Source organism: Anoplopoma fimbria, chromosome 4 (assembly GCF_027596085.1).
Source record: "Anoplopoma fimbria isolate UVic2021 breed Golden Eagle Sablefish chromosome 4, Afim_UVic_2022, whole genome shotgun sequence".
Classification (NCBI taxonomy): Eukaryota; Metazoa; Chordata; class Actinopteri; order Perciformes; family Anoplopomatidae; genus Anoplopoma; species Anoplopoma fimbria.
This window is the reverse complement of record NC_072452.1, coordinates 8558802-8574148: the sequence shown is the minus strand read 5'-3', so window position 1 is coordinate 8574148 and position 15347 is coordinate 8558802. Positions and strand designations below refer to the sequence as shown.

The 15347-nt window shown below is 44.1% G+C and overlaps 2 protein-coding genes across 3 annotated transcripts in view; both read left to right on the top strand.

The window, feature by feature from the left end:
• Nucleotides 1-7749, top strand: part of ppp2r2ba (protein phosphatase 2, regulatory subunit B, beta a) — a 37419-nt gene extending 29670 nt beyond the window's left edge. For both annotated transcript variants that reach the window (XM_054597278.1, XM_054597279.1), the window contains exons 4-10: nucleotides 34-146; nucleotides 2327-2504; nucleotides 2715-2879; nucleotides 5040-5209; nucleotides 5769-5860; nucleotides 5950-6073; nucleotides 6791-7749. In XM_054597278.1, coding sequence (XP_054453253.1) covers nucleotides 34-146; nucleotides 2327-2504; nucleotides 2715-2879; nucleotides 5040-5209; nucleotides 5769-5860; nucleotides 5950-6073; nucleotides 6791-6946 — 998 coding nt within the window. In that variant the 3' untranslated portion in view covers nucleotides 6947-7749. The remainder of the gene's footprint in view (nucleotides 1-33; nucleotides 147-2326; nucleotides 2505-2714; nucleotides 2880-5039; nucleotides 5210-5768; nucleotides 5861-5949; nucleotides 6074-6790) is intronic.
• A 5610-nt stretch (nucleotides 7750-13359) lies between these two features.
• Nucleotides 13360-14679, top strand: gpr151 (G protein-coupled receptor 151). Its single transcript, XM_054596939.1, has one exon. The coding sequence runs from the start codon at nucleotides 13360-13362 to the stop codon at nucleotides 14677-14679; it is 1320 nt and encodes a 439-aa protein (XP_054452914.1).
• Nucleotides 14680-15347: the final 668 nt, after the last annotated feature.

Genomic DNA, 15347 nt, shown 5'->3' with positions numbered 1-15347 from the left:
TGTGTGTGTGTTTGTGTGATGTATCCATTCCAGACAAGACGGTGAAGCTGTGGAAAATCAGCGAGAGAGACAAGCGTCCGGAGGGCTACAACCTGAAGGATGACGATGGACGGATCAGAGACCCGTCGACCATCACCTCGCTACGGGTAAAGGGGTCACACAAAACTACCACATCAACACCACCCAAAATGTCACATGGAGTCAGGGAAATGGCTCCAGGTCTTCTCTAGCTGGTGTGTAAAGTCAAATATCAGGTCATGATGTGAAGAAAGAGAATATCTCAGAAAATTCCAGGCTAATCTTGAAGAAAAAAAAGTAAAAGAAGCAAAGCTACAATCCGATGGCCTCTTGAAGGAACACCTTGTTTGTGCATTAAATCTCTGAAGTCTGAGGTCCAAATACGTACAGCTCAGATAAGCTGATTAAATATAAATTTAGCATTCAGTCATTTTGCTATGATAGCCTTTAATCCTACATAAACTTCTTAGCAACGCATTCTCTATGACAGCGCCATATCTGTCAAATTTGACACAGTTTTCCCTGTATTATATGCTCACTTTCAATACTGATAAATGACGCTCACCCCGGCAAACACACAATCGTTGGACAATTCTGAACTTACACAGGCAGAAGAAAGTGAGAATGAGTGATCGATATGTTCACTGAGGTGGAGACCATGAAGGGATCATCTTCTCTCTCCCCCCTCCTCTCTTTCTCTCTCAGTCTTATCACTCCACTACCTCTTTAATTTTCACACAAAGCAGGCAGGCACGTAGGACAGTGTGTGTGTGTGTGTGTGTGTGTGTGTGTGTGTGTGTGTGTGTGTGTGTGTGTGTGTGTGTGTGTGTGTGTGTGTGTGTGTGTGTGTGTGTGTGTGTGTGTGTGTGTGTGTGTGTGTGTGTGTGTATATTTGTGTGTGTCTGCCATAGTAGATTAGTGCTGTGTTCAGCGTGTCTGTCCCTCTTTGTCTGGCTGGCCAGGGGATCATAGCAACCTGGAGAACAGGCCGGGACTGTGGCAATCCTGTTTAGAGGCTGTGAAATCTGCGCATGGGGGGGAGAAGGGGAGGAGGCGAGGGGAGAGCTTTCAAAAAATATAATTCCAAAATGTAGCCAAAATATCAAACAATAAAAAGTCTTTGTTTGTATCAAGTAAAGTCTAAGATTCAGTATCTCCTTAAAACACAAATGAATGTGCTTTGAAATGATGTGTTGTAATTAGATTTCTAGGAAGTATTTGTTACTTTTCAAAGCAGAAATATCTCAAATTAAAATATTCTGCTTAACATTTTATGAGGAGGAGAATCTATGAGGTCATTTCGTGCATGGTGCAGGAGCCAGCTGAAAAGTGTAACTGTCAGTGTAGGGGGTTATGGGTTAATAGGGTCCGTGTCTCTCTGGACGGCCGGTGAAAGACATGGAAATGAAGTGACACCCATGGAGATACAGCAGCCTGCTGGGCTGCCATGTCTTTCTGTCAGTGCCAGCAACGGACGAGAGAAAAGGGGAAGAAGCAGTCGATTTGTTCTCCTCTCTCGCTCCCCTCCCTTCTCTCTTTGTCTGGGTTTTATCTGGCCAACGGGGGGCTGCATGCAGACTGGGGCTGGGTGGCTTTGAAGCCCGAGCTGCACTGTGAATGTGTGTGTGAGTGTAAGCTCGTCTTAATTCTGCAGAGTTCAGTTATCATTCCACAGCAGGGCCTAGCGATGCCCTCGGGCCATCTCTTTTTCCACCTCCTTCGCTTTCTGTTTTCTTGCTTTCTCTTATACGCAAACAGGAGAGCAGCAGTGACTTCTGCAGCACTTACGTGAGACAGATGAAGAGGGAGGCAGGGAGAAAGAGAGTGAGGCAGGCGTGATCTCTGAGTAGCGGTGTAGCAAACAGATATTCACAGTCTAATTGAACCAGCTCATCAAACAGCCTCTGAGCCCCTCAGTCACTGTCTCTGTTTCATTAAGATTTGTGGAGTAAATGTCATGGAATCCCTGGAGTCATCTGGTTGTGGTTCGCGCGCACACGCACACACACACACACACACACACACACACACACACACACACACACACACACACACACACACACACACACACATATATATAGATATTTAGCATATTCACACACACACAATGCCCACCATGTGCATGCACATTTGCACAGCTACAGAAAAATATATAATAAGGCCTCGAGGAACCAGCCTCAATGTACAAAAGATACTAAATCAGTGTTACAAAACCCATCGAAGCTTTCAAGATTAATTCCTTGCATATTTTTCTGTGTTTCTTTACGTGTAATTTCCCTCTCTCTAACTGAACCGTCTTCACCAATAGGTGCCGGTATTGCAGCCTATGGACTTGATGGTTGAGGCTACAGCCAGGCGTGTATTCAGCAATGCTCACACCTACCACATCAACTCCATCTCCGTCAACTCCGACCTTCAGACATATATCTCCACCGACGACCTCAGGGTGAACCTGTGGAACCTGGAGATCACCGATCGCAGCTTCAGTATCCTCTTACTCGGGTCATCGGTGTTTAGGAACTAAAATGTAGAAAAAAAAGGGTTGAAAAGTAACCATGCTATTCAAATCTGTTTGTACAGAAAATGCGTCACAGTTTCAGAGCTAAATACTGAGGGGTTTGGCCTTCACAGTGTTGGCTGAATGCCCACAGTAGCTGTCTTAAAGTTGTAGTTGTTCCTTAACGCCTGTCTCTCAGACATTGTGGACATAAAGCCGGCCAACATGGAGGAGCTGACGGAGGTGATCACCTCTGCAGAGTTTCATCCCCAGCAGTGTCACACCTTTGCCTACAGCAGCAGCAAGGGCTCAATACGCCTCTGTGACATGAGAGAGGCTGCGCTCTGCGACAAACACTGCAAATGTGAGTACAAGTACAGTGCATCATGGGAACAATTATAAAACAGTGCAGAGAAAGATCAAATAGCTATCTTTATAGATTGTCTTTCAGGTGAAAACATTCTATAATGTTAAGTATTATTTTTATTCAATGGGGTCTCATTGTGTATTTTACGCCCAGCCACCAATAAAAACGGGAAAAATCAAGGATTTCCATGATTATTGGATTTTTTTTTTAACAGTCGCTTTATTCATTTAACTGTAATATGTTTTGTATCATCTATATGTTGCTTCAAAGCCTTCTCTCTAGCAAGCCGCTGAAGAATATCCCTTACTGGGATAAAAAGTTGAATTGTATTGAATTAAACTACATAATCACTTGAATTTATTTTAATAACGGTCACCTTTAGTCTCAACAACATTAAAGCCAGTCTTCTGAAACCCACTGTGTTTAATTTTACATTCAACATGGTGAAACCCCGGTTGCATATACACACAAATTATTTTCTGCTTCAGCTCCACCTTTTGTGTGGCTCAATATGCCAGGATTGATAACCCATCAATAATTCTCGCTGTGTGTTTCAAACAATGAATGGCCTTTTCTTAAGCTTAGCATCACCAGCGTAAAGCATTGGTTTAGATGAATAATGAATACATTGACATTTTCACTGGGAAATCAATGGCTTAAGAGCAATCGCATTAGTCCCTCATGGACACACCTTGTTGTTCAATAACGTCAGTCATGTCCTCAGACATATTGATGTGTTCACTGGACCGTGCGCTAACACGGCCTGTTGAATTGACCATTTATTTTAAGGTAAAATGGGTAAACAAGGAACATAAAATGTTTGGAATTTGGTGTTTGTTATTCACAGCTGTTTTCATATCAACATGTAAGTGCCATTATGTGCTCACACACACACACACACACACACACACACACACACACACACACACACACACACACACACACACACACACACACACACACACACACACACACACACACACACACACACACACACACACACACAGCAGGCAGGTGCTCTCGTTAGCCTCAGGACAGGTCTGAAGATACCGACCTACTGTCTCACAACATGAACGCTGTTTGGCTCAGAGCCATGTATTATGCCGTCCCTCCCACGCATACAAGCACACACACAGCTTCACCTTCCCTTGACATCCACACACACATACACACTCACACACACACACACAAAACTTCCTGAACCTACCACATAAAAAACACAATCATACCGCATCCCCTCCCATACCTGTAAACCTGGGAGGCTGCTGGTATCAGTCAGCGTTAGGTGGAGGATGGATGGGGGGATAGATGGAGAGATAGATGGAGGGATAAGGGAGGATTGCCAAAGCTCTGAGCCCTGGGACAGAAAGAGAAGGACCAGGCCGGCTCCCCAGGGACCCTATTATACACCCTGTAGTGGGACGGGAGGGAGGGCAGGGAGGCACACACATGCATACACATGCATATACATGCACATATTGCACACACCCACTTATACACAAACACTCATTCACTGACACACACACACGCACACAAATCCAGCGGGGCCCAAATGGGCCCAGCACTTTGACATTGATTTGTTTTTCTTATCCCTTCCTCATCCCCCCATTTTTTCATCTCTCCCTCAGCATCCCTTGTTAGACTCCCCATTGACACATCACAGAGCCATTCTCCAGGCCTCAGCTGAGGAGGAGGGAACGGGTGGGGGAGAATGGTGGGGGCACTTTTTGGAGTGATGTAGAGGAGATAGGGGAGGAAGGGGGGGAACAATAACTTGACAGCTAACGATGGAATGCCTGGCTCTTATCCCCAGCGTGTTGGCCTGCACACAGATCAGCAGCTGCCAGAATCAATATGAATCATAACCAATATTTACCCAGCATGCTGACCCACGACTCTCTCCCTAAACACACAGAGAAATAATACCGTGAAGAGATGCAGCTGCTGCAGTAAACCCCACATCCGAGCATTGTTGTGGCTGCTATTGTTCGCTAATGACGGCCCCCACCACCCAAGCAACATTAGCTTTGCTTTTCTCGCTGCAAATGATTAAAAAGAAATATATATATATCTCTATTGAGCAGCGACCTACTGCGGTGTAAAACGTGTTTTCTCTGTCAGACGATAACTGCATTTTGTTTTTGTTTTCTCTCCTAGACTTTGAGGAGCCAGAGGATCCCTCCACTCGCTCCTTTTTCTCTGAAATCATCTCATCCATCTCTGACGTGAAGTTCAGCCACAATGGCCGGTACCTGATGACAAGAGACTACCTCACTGTCAAGGTGTGGGACCTTCAAATGGAGAACAAACCACTAGAGACATACCAGGTAAGCCTTCGTCTTGCTTTAATGTGCCTGTTGAACAGTTCGAAGGCTCGAGAGATAATCCTAAATAACGGTTAGGCCGGGATCAAATCAAAACTTATTGATTTCAGAGTAATCACTCAACATAATCCTGTTTCACTGTCGCCCTGCCAATCTGTAACCGTGTCCTCCTCTGCGATCGCCCCGGGAGGGCTTATTGAGCCGACTGTCCGTAAAAAGACGGATAGTGGCGCTGCTGATGCAACCTGAAGGGCAAAACCTCCCACTGTGTGGTCACCAGGGGTCAGATCCACTCTGTCTGATCAGGGGGAGCCATCTTAGGGCAGGTCATGATTGATAAGGCTATCAGCTGGGCTCAAGGGATTCCCTGTCCAATTCCACCTGCTACCTAGCATCTTAGCGTGGGTCACCAGGTCTGGAGGGATTATTGAAACTAGAGCATATGGCAGTGCAGCTTAAGGTTGCATGGTTGTTCACTGAAAGGCAATGAGAGGAACTTTGGGTGCTGGAAAAGTGTAATCGTGATCCACCAATTAATTCATGTTTTGATTTGTTTTTACAGGTGCATGACTATTTACGTGGCAAACTCTGTTCTCTGTATGAGAACGACTGCATCTTTGACAAGTTTGAGTGTGTCTGGAACGGATCAGACAGGTGAGATTTATTTTTATCATTCAATCCATCCATTCATGCATCCATTTATCTATCTCAATAACCCTCCGCTCTCCTCTGCTCCTTCTCAGCGTCATAATGACCGGCTCCTATAACAATTTCTTCCGAATGTTTGACCGGAACACTAAACGTGACGTCACACTGGAGGCGTCCAGGGAGAACAGCAAACCCAGAGCCATTCTGAAGCCGCGCAAGGTACAGCACTGCTCAGAAATGAAAATTACCCGAGTTACCTGACCAAATTAGTGCTGTATAAATATCATGACTGTGAATCTTATTTGATAAGCTACAGTATCATTATGATTATAGCCAATCCTATCCAATCAATTACTGCATTATCAGTCACAAAGTGAGATTGCAACATGCCAGAACTGTTTAAAATCCATGTAGTGTACAAGCTGTGATTCCTAGCAGGAATGTGACAAAAAATGTTTTTAATGAAATGCAAAACTTTATACCAAGTTTGTTTAAGTTTAATGACTCTATTCGGAAAGAGTTGGATTCATTAACATTACATTTTTAGCCTCTCTTGTTCTTTTTACATTTTTTCTTTTACTTGTATTGATTCAACAACTAGCTGGTGAATAAAGCTGATAATTTAGCAGCTAAATAGGTCTTTTGGGACAAAAAACAGAACTTAAAGCTTAAAACAACTCCAAATGAATGCTAATGTTGCTTGTGTCTACTGGATAGCTAAGCAGGCAACTGTTTGCCAACTTATTTGCAAAGAAATCTGCTTTACAAGGTGATATTATATCAGTGTTGTGTTTAAAAGCGCGTTCTGGTGCCCCCTAGTGGGCACAAATAAATAAATACTGCTTTAAAATCCACTGAAATCTGTTTAAACTTATGCTTTCAAAACTCTGCACACTCATATCCTAATGCCTCTTTATCCCTACTGTTTTCCTCCAGGTGTGTGTAGGTGGGAAGCGTCGTAAGGATGAGATCAGTGTCGACAGCCTAGACTTCAGCAAGAAGATCCTTCACACTACATGGCACCCGCACGAGAACATCATCGCAGTAGCGGCCACCAACAACCTCTACATCTTCCAAGACAAGGTCAACTAAAGAGCAATCCGCCTCTGCTGACCCCCTGCTGGGTTGGACAAAGGAGGGAGCCCTTATATACATCCTTCTTCTCTCCCCATTTCTTTTTGCTGCCGGTCTTGAATTTTGGCGCTCTGCTGAAGAATGGCAGAGATGAATATCCAGTGACTGAAATTGTGGATGTTGTCAGTTTGTGGGGAAATTCATACAACCTGGATATAGCGTGAGGAGAACGGTTCCTCGAAATCAAGAATGGACTTTCATTCTTCAATTTGACTTCTTATTTAATTTATTTGGCCATGGAGAAGTGAATCCTGTGCATTAATGCAACAAAAGGATTGCTGCATGAATAACATGATGTAGCAGCCCTCCGGACCCTGGAGAAAAAGGGGTTGGATGTGGGTACACTGAACATTAAGTAGAGCACACTGACAGAAACCTAGCCTACATGATGGTGGCTCATTGTCATGTAGCAACAGTGCCCCCTCTCTTTCAACCTGCTCATGCTACAGTGCATGTGATCAACCCTGCGGCCTCCGAACGAGGCAACTTTTGGACAGAGCAACCTGCTGCAGAATTCCCTCAAAAGAGGAAGAGACTGTTAATGTCTGACCCCAGAAACTGAGTTGTCTCTGCCTGTGACACAACATGGTCAGTCTTTCAAGTACCAATTCTGTGTCTCCTTGGAGAGACTGCTGTAGTCTGTAATGTGAATGAAGCCCTCCAAGGCCGTGTCAATGGTTTTATTTACTGCTGTTGTTTTATTGAGTCCTTCGCTCGGTCAATGAGTCTGTTTAGAAGCTGTGGTGCCTTCTTTTGGTATGTGGGGGTTTGATGTAGTGGGAGCGGGAGGGGGTGGGGGTGGGGACTGAGAAACAAGGCAGGAGAGTGAATGTTTCAAATGAAATGTTAACTTAGGATTTTTCCTTTGTTTTTGTTTTTTTCTCTTTCTCTATAAAGAAAAAAAAAAAAAAAAAAAAAAAAAAAAAAAAGCTCCGCTGAGGTCCTAAGTGGAGAAAAGTGCTTGAAGCGATGTAGTCATGATTACATTATAGCACCGGCTACATGCTTGTGAGTTCAGGGGAGGACGCTGTGATATGTACAAAGTAAATGTTGCTCTTATCACATTGCAGTCAGTTTGCAAGAAACACGACAAAGACACATTACACTATGTTTTGCAAAATCCCCATTGGAAAAAAACCCACAATTAATTTATTTGTATTGTACTGAAAATGATCCGTAGATGATACATGTAGATGATGTCAAAATATTGCGATTTCTTGGAGCAACCTAATGCTAGCAGGCATAGCTCTTTTCGCATGTGGTAGATTCTGATGAAGCTGACAGTCTGGATATAGATATTTAACATCTACTGATCATTTGAGGCACTATGCAAGTAAAATACTTGTCTTTGTCTACAAGAAGCCCAGTTTTAAAAAAAATGTGATTTAAGATTGCTGTGGTGTCTGTCCACGTTTCTCTTCATGTTGACGATTGGTGAAGTCGAACAGTGGCAGGTTTATATTTCAGTCAGTTTGGAGCTCCTCATTTGTCTCAAATTTGTTTTACGAGCAGACTCCCATGAAGAAAAGCAGTCAAAGGTCTAAAGGAACTCTGTGAAATCAGGGAATTATTAAGTGTGATTCCTTTAAACGGTAATGTCTTCTAAACAACCTCCTTTGTGACACTTCTAATTGAAACAAAAAAAAAACTTTTATAGCTCAGAATGTATTGAAATGCAATTAATTATCATGCAGTCTTTATGCTTACTGGACTTTCTTTGAATAAAAAAGAATAAAGATGTGCAAGTTGAAATCTTCTGTAGTTTGACTTCCTGTGTTAATGCTGCTGACTCAAATTGAAAGTACATCAAACGATTTATTGCTGCTTGTGGTGCAATGGCGCCCTCTTGTGGATGAAGAGTAAGACATATAAAGGCAGCCTGGTTGTTCTAATGAAAGAGAAAACGCTCTTCATCAACTGGACACAGCTGGTGGTTTATTTCAAATTAGTAGTCAATTTCACAATTTTCCTAATTACTTGAAATGATTTATGTTAATTCATACTATACTAATTTACCATTATAAGAACAGAAATCCCAACCTTAACAGCAGTGGCGGGTTTAGTAATTTGGGGGCCCAAGGCGAACTTAGCTAGGGGGCCCTTCAAATCCGTTCTTTTAACACAAAGGGACCTGTCAATACTTGCACTAAATAAAGAGTAGAATGTGAGAAATAAGTCTCGGATATAACACCAGTGTATGTCAAAATGCAAAATATTTATTTTTTCAGTTTACAGTTACTTCTCACCGGTCTTCATACATCAGTGATGTGTAGATATCTGGAACTGCACCTTTAAAATAAACAACAAAGAAAATAAATACAAAACATATTAAGAGTTTAACTTTTTTCATATACAATATGATATAAAGTATGTACAAAAGTTCATACTGTATATCATCTTGTTTATGAAAATAAGAATACCTTTTGTCCACTTTTTTTGATAAAATGGGCATCAATTACCTTGGTTATCCAGCAGGACTTTTCTGGTAGATGTTAATGATGGACTTCTGTCTCTGTGACAAAATAACAGCAGGTTACTCAAGTAGTTACAGGAATTATATTGAAATGTACTGTAAAATGATTACCTTCTCTTCTTGTCCCTGTCTTTGTGCTCTCCTCCTTTCTCTCCTCCTGTGTCCCTCTCCTCCTTTCTCTCCTCCTGTGTCCCTCTATTTCTCTGCCTCTTCTTCCCTGTTATGCTTCTCTCTCCCTGGAATGTTATGTTCATGTCTTTCTTGTCTTTGTCCCTTACTTTCTCTTCATCTCTTCTGTCCCTGTCCTGCTCCTTTGTTCCTGTATTAGTCATACTCTTCTTTATTCATCTTCTTCTTATGAACAGGTGGCACAGCCGAGATCATACTCATACAAATGTAACCTTTCGTGCTTTGGCCTCAGCAAACCTGCCTATCACTGAGTCCATATCCAGTGTTTTTCGGACCTCATGTTCTATAGCAATGGTTGCGAGGGCAGACAGCCTGTGCTGAGACATTGTGGAACGCATATACGTTTTCAGTCGCTTCAGTGTTGAAAAGCTTCTCTCACCTGAAGCTACAGTGACAGGGAGAGTAAGGAGGTGTCTTAGAGCTATGCTCAGATTAGGATAAATGTCTAAGACGTTCTCCTTATATATATACTCTAACATTTCAAGTGGTGATGTGATGTGTGGGGGGAAGGACCGAACAGCTCCTTCGATCTCCATCTTAAGGTCCTCTGCATCCACATCCTCCACTGCTTGCTCCAGTTTTCTGCAGCACTCTTCAAGCTTTCCTCCCTGAATGGTGCTTTTCAATAGCTCAGATGAGTAAAGAAACCCATAAAGGTCATAGAAAAACTGCATGTTAGAGAATCTCTCTCTTAAAGTTACAATGGCTGTGTCAACAAGATGGAGGAAAAACTCTCTTTTAAAGAGCTCCTCTGGAGTAGACAGAGTCTCCTCTCTCCCCTCATAATCAAACTGCCTTTTTCTTGTTCTCTGTCGCACCTCAGGCCAGCTCATCTCCACCTCCATCTTCTCTGCTATTTCCCTGGCATCTGTTTGTGCAGACTCAAAACCATGCTCTCTAAATTCCTCCAGATAGTTGGACACTGCCATGACCTCTCTCCTTAGAGTCTCAATTGACACACTGGGGCTCTGCAAGATTTTACTGACTTTGTTTATGTGATACAACACATCGTACCAAACAAAGGTACTCACCATGAATGACCACTTCATCATGTTCTCCCGGAGGCTTTCAGCGGTGGAGGCACATTCTGGATCCTTTTTCAAAATTGCATGCTCCTGCACAGCTGTCAAGGCATCAACAATCTCAGGAAGCTGGTAGCGCACAGCCTTCACAGCGTCCACCCGACACTCCCATCTTGTTGTGGACAAGGCCTTTACTGACAAATCTTTGACGTGTTCCTGAAGAATTGTCCAACGATGAACAGAGCCACTAAACAAGTTATATAGCCTTTGCAATGTCCCAAAGTACCCTAGAGAAATTGTAGATGACTTAGCAGCATCCCCAACCACCAGGTTTAACGTGTGACTGCCACATGGAACACACAGTGCTTTGGGGTTGAGTTCTAGGATTCTCGCCTGGACCCCCTGCCTTTTCCCTTGCATGTTGCTGCCGTTGTCATATGATTGGCCACGGCAGTCGGAGAGATCCAAGCCCAGTCTTTCCAGGTGTTCTAGAAACAGGTCAAGAAGACCTTTGCCAGTGGTGTCATCTGCCACAAGAAATCCCATAAAGTGTTCATGGATGGAAACTCCCTTTGTGAGCTCACAGTTGACAATCCGCAACACCACTGACAGTTGTTCATCGTGGCTGACATCAGGAGTGCAGTCCATGATGACAGCATAGTATTTTGCCCTCCTCACACGCTCTACTATTGCATTAGTGGTGCACTGTCCGACAAGGCCTATTAATTCATTTTGAATGTGTTTGCTAAGGTATGTGTCTGCAAGCTGTTTGTCTTGAATCCTCCACAGATGCTCCTTCATGACAGGGTCAAATTGGACTAATTGCACTTGCCCCAGGAAATTGCCATTGCCGTGTTCATACAACTTTTCTCTGTGTCCTCGAAATGCCAAGTTACGCTCAGCTAGATGGCTAACGATAGCAAGTAATCTTTTCAAAATTTCTTTCCACCTAGTGACTTCAGCATTTATGAGATTCTGTCTCACCTGATCAATCGCTGTGCCACTTCGTACTCAGTGTGTGCCAGGCATCCATGTTTGTGACATGTTGGACAGACCTCTGGTGTTGCTTAAGGTGAGCTTGAAGATTTTTCCAATTACTGAAGCCGTTGTTGGAGCTCAGCTGCGCATCTCCATCCCCGAAAAGCCGGCAACAAAAGCACATGACAGAATCCTTGGACTTGCTGTAGACTAGCCAGGACCTATTGATTTTCTCCCCATTCCTCATTAACATGAAGTAATTGGCCCTTGTGAATCGCCGACCTTCTTCGTTTTTGGGGAACTCTAGCTCAAGCTGAACAGGTCCTTTCATCACTATGTCGCATCGTTCTCTGTCGTTCAGAAACGTTGGCCACAGCGCCGGGTCATCTCCCACTACTTCGAGCAGATCTACATCACTTTCGTGGTGGTCAGAAGAAGGGGGGCTACTCACCACCACATCGTCTTCAGAATCAGTCAGCTCGTCGTCCACCAATTGGTAATTGTCTGCGCTGTCGGAAACAGCGGATAGCTCATCACATACGGCTAGCTCCTCTGAATCTTCAACGACCGGTTCCTCGTCCTCAACGTTGTTATTATTAGTGTCAACCGGTGTTGTTGACACATTAAAAAGCTTGTCAATTTAGGGAGTGTAGCGTTCTTCTGCTTCGTTTCCTCCCGCTTTCTCCTTTTAATCGCCCCACTTGGATATTGTCGCTTCATTTTTACTGTCAACACAAATCGTACGTAGCACTTCACTTCACTTCACTTCCGTCTTTCGCGGTCTTTCGTCTTTCGCGGTCACTCATGGAATAGTCCATTATAACACGAAAGGGGAGGGGGGAGCGATAATACGATTTGGGGATTTTTATTTTTTTTGTCTGTTTTTTCTTTGTTTTTTTCTTTGTTTTCAGTTTAGACATACACAATTATAATTTACAAACACAATGGTGGGGGGCTACTGTCTGGAGGCCCCAAGCCCCTGCTAAATGGGGAGGGGGCAGCTGGTTGGGGGGCCCCTGCAGGTTGGGGGCCCCAGGCAGTTGCCTACCTTTGCCTTAATGGTAAGACCGCGCCTGCTTAACAGCTCATAAAACAAACTCAGATGAAGAAATCAATCTGGATTGCTGATGGATGCTTCAGATGATTTATTTATCGTATTGCCTGTAACAATTTTTGAAATGCCTTTGCTATAATAACAAAAAATATATTTCATCATCAGTTAAGCGTAAGTTTCTCTAAACTAATAAGAAAAATGCACTCTTAATGATAACCAATTCACAAACCTTTACACAAATTAAAAAATCCAATACATTCATCTGCCTCACAATGCACACTATGCCGAGTTTTTCTAATTGGCCCTGCGAGAGTGTAGTCGACGCACAGTTTGTCAGCTGGAGACAGCAGCTGTCAATCAAACAGCGTCTTTATAACCAGTCGCAGAAGCTGCATCATTGTGTCTCAGGATAAACCAAGGGACAGACAGGAGCTCTGCTGTGATTATTGATCATCAATCGATACCGTCTCTGATGCGATTATTGGAACAAGTTTAGATTCAGATTGGTAGCATTGCTAGATATTTCAAATCTCTCTTTTGAGCACTTCACTTTTGGGAAACCTTCTACAGAGAACCTTTTTTTCTTCTTGCACTGTCTGCCTTTGACTAATCCTATTATTCCTTCTCATATTAGCTGACCATCTTTGTGGAAAAGATGGACAAGTTGAGTGGGAACAATGTGACAGTGGTGAACAGCTCCGTGGACAAGTGGTCATTTAATGAACGAGGCTCACAGCACCACCTGGAGCTTGGGGAGCTGAGGGTCCTGGTACCGGCGATTCTGGGAGTCATCTGTGTCTTGGGTGTGGCTTGTAATCTCACCGCGATGGTCATCTTGTTCTCCAACGCTCATAGGGGCAAACTGTCTCTGATCAACTCCCTCATCTTCAACCTGATGTTTGCTGACGGACTGGTGCTGTTGTTCTCAGTTCCTTTCCGGGCTGCCTCCTACTCCAAAGCTAGCTGGAATCTTGGCTGGGTGGTCTGCAAGACGGCCGACTGGTTCCTCCAGTCGTGCATGGCAGCGAAGAGCTTTACATTGGCTGTCATGGCCGAGGCGTGCTACCGATATGTATCCAACCCCACCAAGCAGGTGAGCATCCACCTGGGCTCCATCCTGGTGGTGTTCCTCTTGATCTGGCTGTCCGCCTGCTCGGTCACCATCCCTCATTGGCTGTTTGCCACGCTGCAGAGAGAAATCCGCGGGCTGGTGTGTATGCTGATGTTTCCTCCTGAAGCCCGGGACTTCATGGCTGTGTACGTCAAAGCGTATCCCCTGGGGGTTTACTGTGCACCACTCAGCTTTGCCCTGATGTATTTCTGGAGGGCTTACAGCCAGTGTCAGCGCCGCTCCAGTAAGTCTCAGAACCTGCGCACACAGATCAGATCCAGGAAGCTCACCTTGATGCTGTTTAGCCTGACCGTGGCCATGGCTATTCTCTGGCTTCCGCAATGGGTGGTGTGGGTTTGGGAGCGTCATATTGCAGAGAAGGAAATCGAAGGAGCTCAGCCTCTCATCTCCTCTCTTCCCCCTCTTCTAACCCTCTCTGCTCAGCTGCTCACCTTCTCTCTGTCCCTGGTGAACCCTCTCATCGTCCTCTCGCTCTCCGAAGAGTTCAGAGAGGGCTACAGGGGGCTGTGGAGGCGCCTCACACTGCGCAAACAACCTCCACCAAAGCCAAAACCCGGACCTCACACCCCTACAACTCTCCAGTCGCCTTGCCCCAGACCAGAGACTTCTGGCCAGCTTGGGGGGGAGAGGAGCCTTCGGTCAAGCTCCAGCCAGGGTCCCAGCAGAGAGGCTCAGCCCCAGCCAGAGCAAGGAGGAGAAATCGACGTAGACAGGGTGAGCCTCAAAGATGGGATTGTCTTGCCTGATGTGGAGCAGTTCTGGCACGAGAGGGAGACCGGATCCCACGCAGATGAAAATGACCCTGTGCCGTGGGAGAACCAGAATAACGAGGGGGGGGAATAAACCACCTCCCAGCTGATCTTTAATACAATCGTCAGACAGCAGCAGCTTCATTAACAGACCGAAATTTAAGAATTGAGGCTGCTGCTGAGTGCTGCGCTGTGAATCATTTGTATTGTGTCAACTGTGTTTATTTTGTAAGATGTGCAATCAGAGTGGAAAACCAGAGTGGGCTATAAATAGAGCAGTATCATCTGTATATATGATAAACATTATATAATATTGTCTTTTTAATTGTTTAAGGATGATAACTAGATTATAGTGCAAGGTGGCTTTTGGTGGCTGTGAATTAAAGCCTCTTGTAAAGATGGCAATGTGAATTCAATGCACATTAATCTATATATGCTTTCAGTATAGTGTGTGAAATAACAATGGAAATTACAGTTGTATTGAACTACTCTGACACACTTTTTAGTTAACGGTTAAGTTAAGTTTTTAACAACCGGTGTGTGCTGCAAGAAATCCTCTGGGAAAATACTTAAATTTGCAGTTTGATTGGAGGTAGATGTTAACACCTAAATGTATTTTGCTCTCATGTGCAATGATTGTTTACATATACCCTTTAGATGTCAATGATGTTGAGGAAGGCAGTATTTTTGAAACAGTGAGAGAGTCTGTGTTTCCTGTCCTCTTTTTGTCAGAGAGATTATTTTGTATTCCTTGTGCATCAA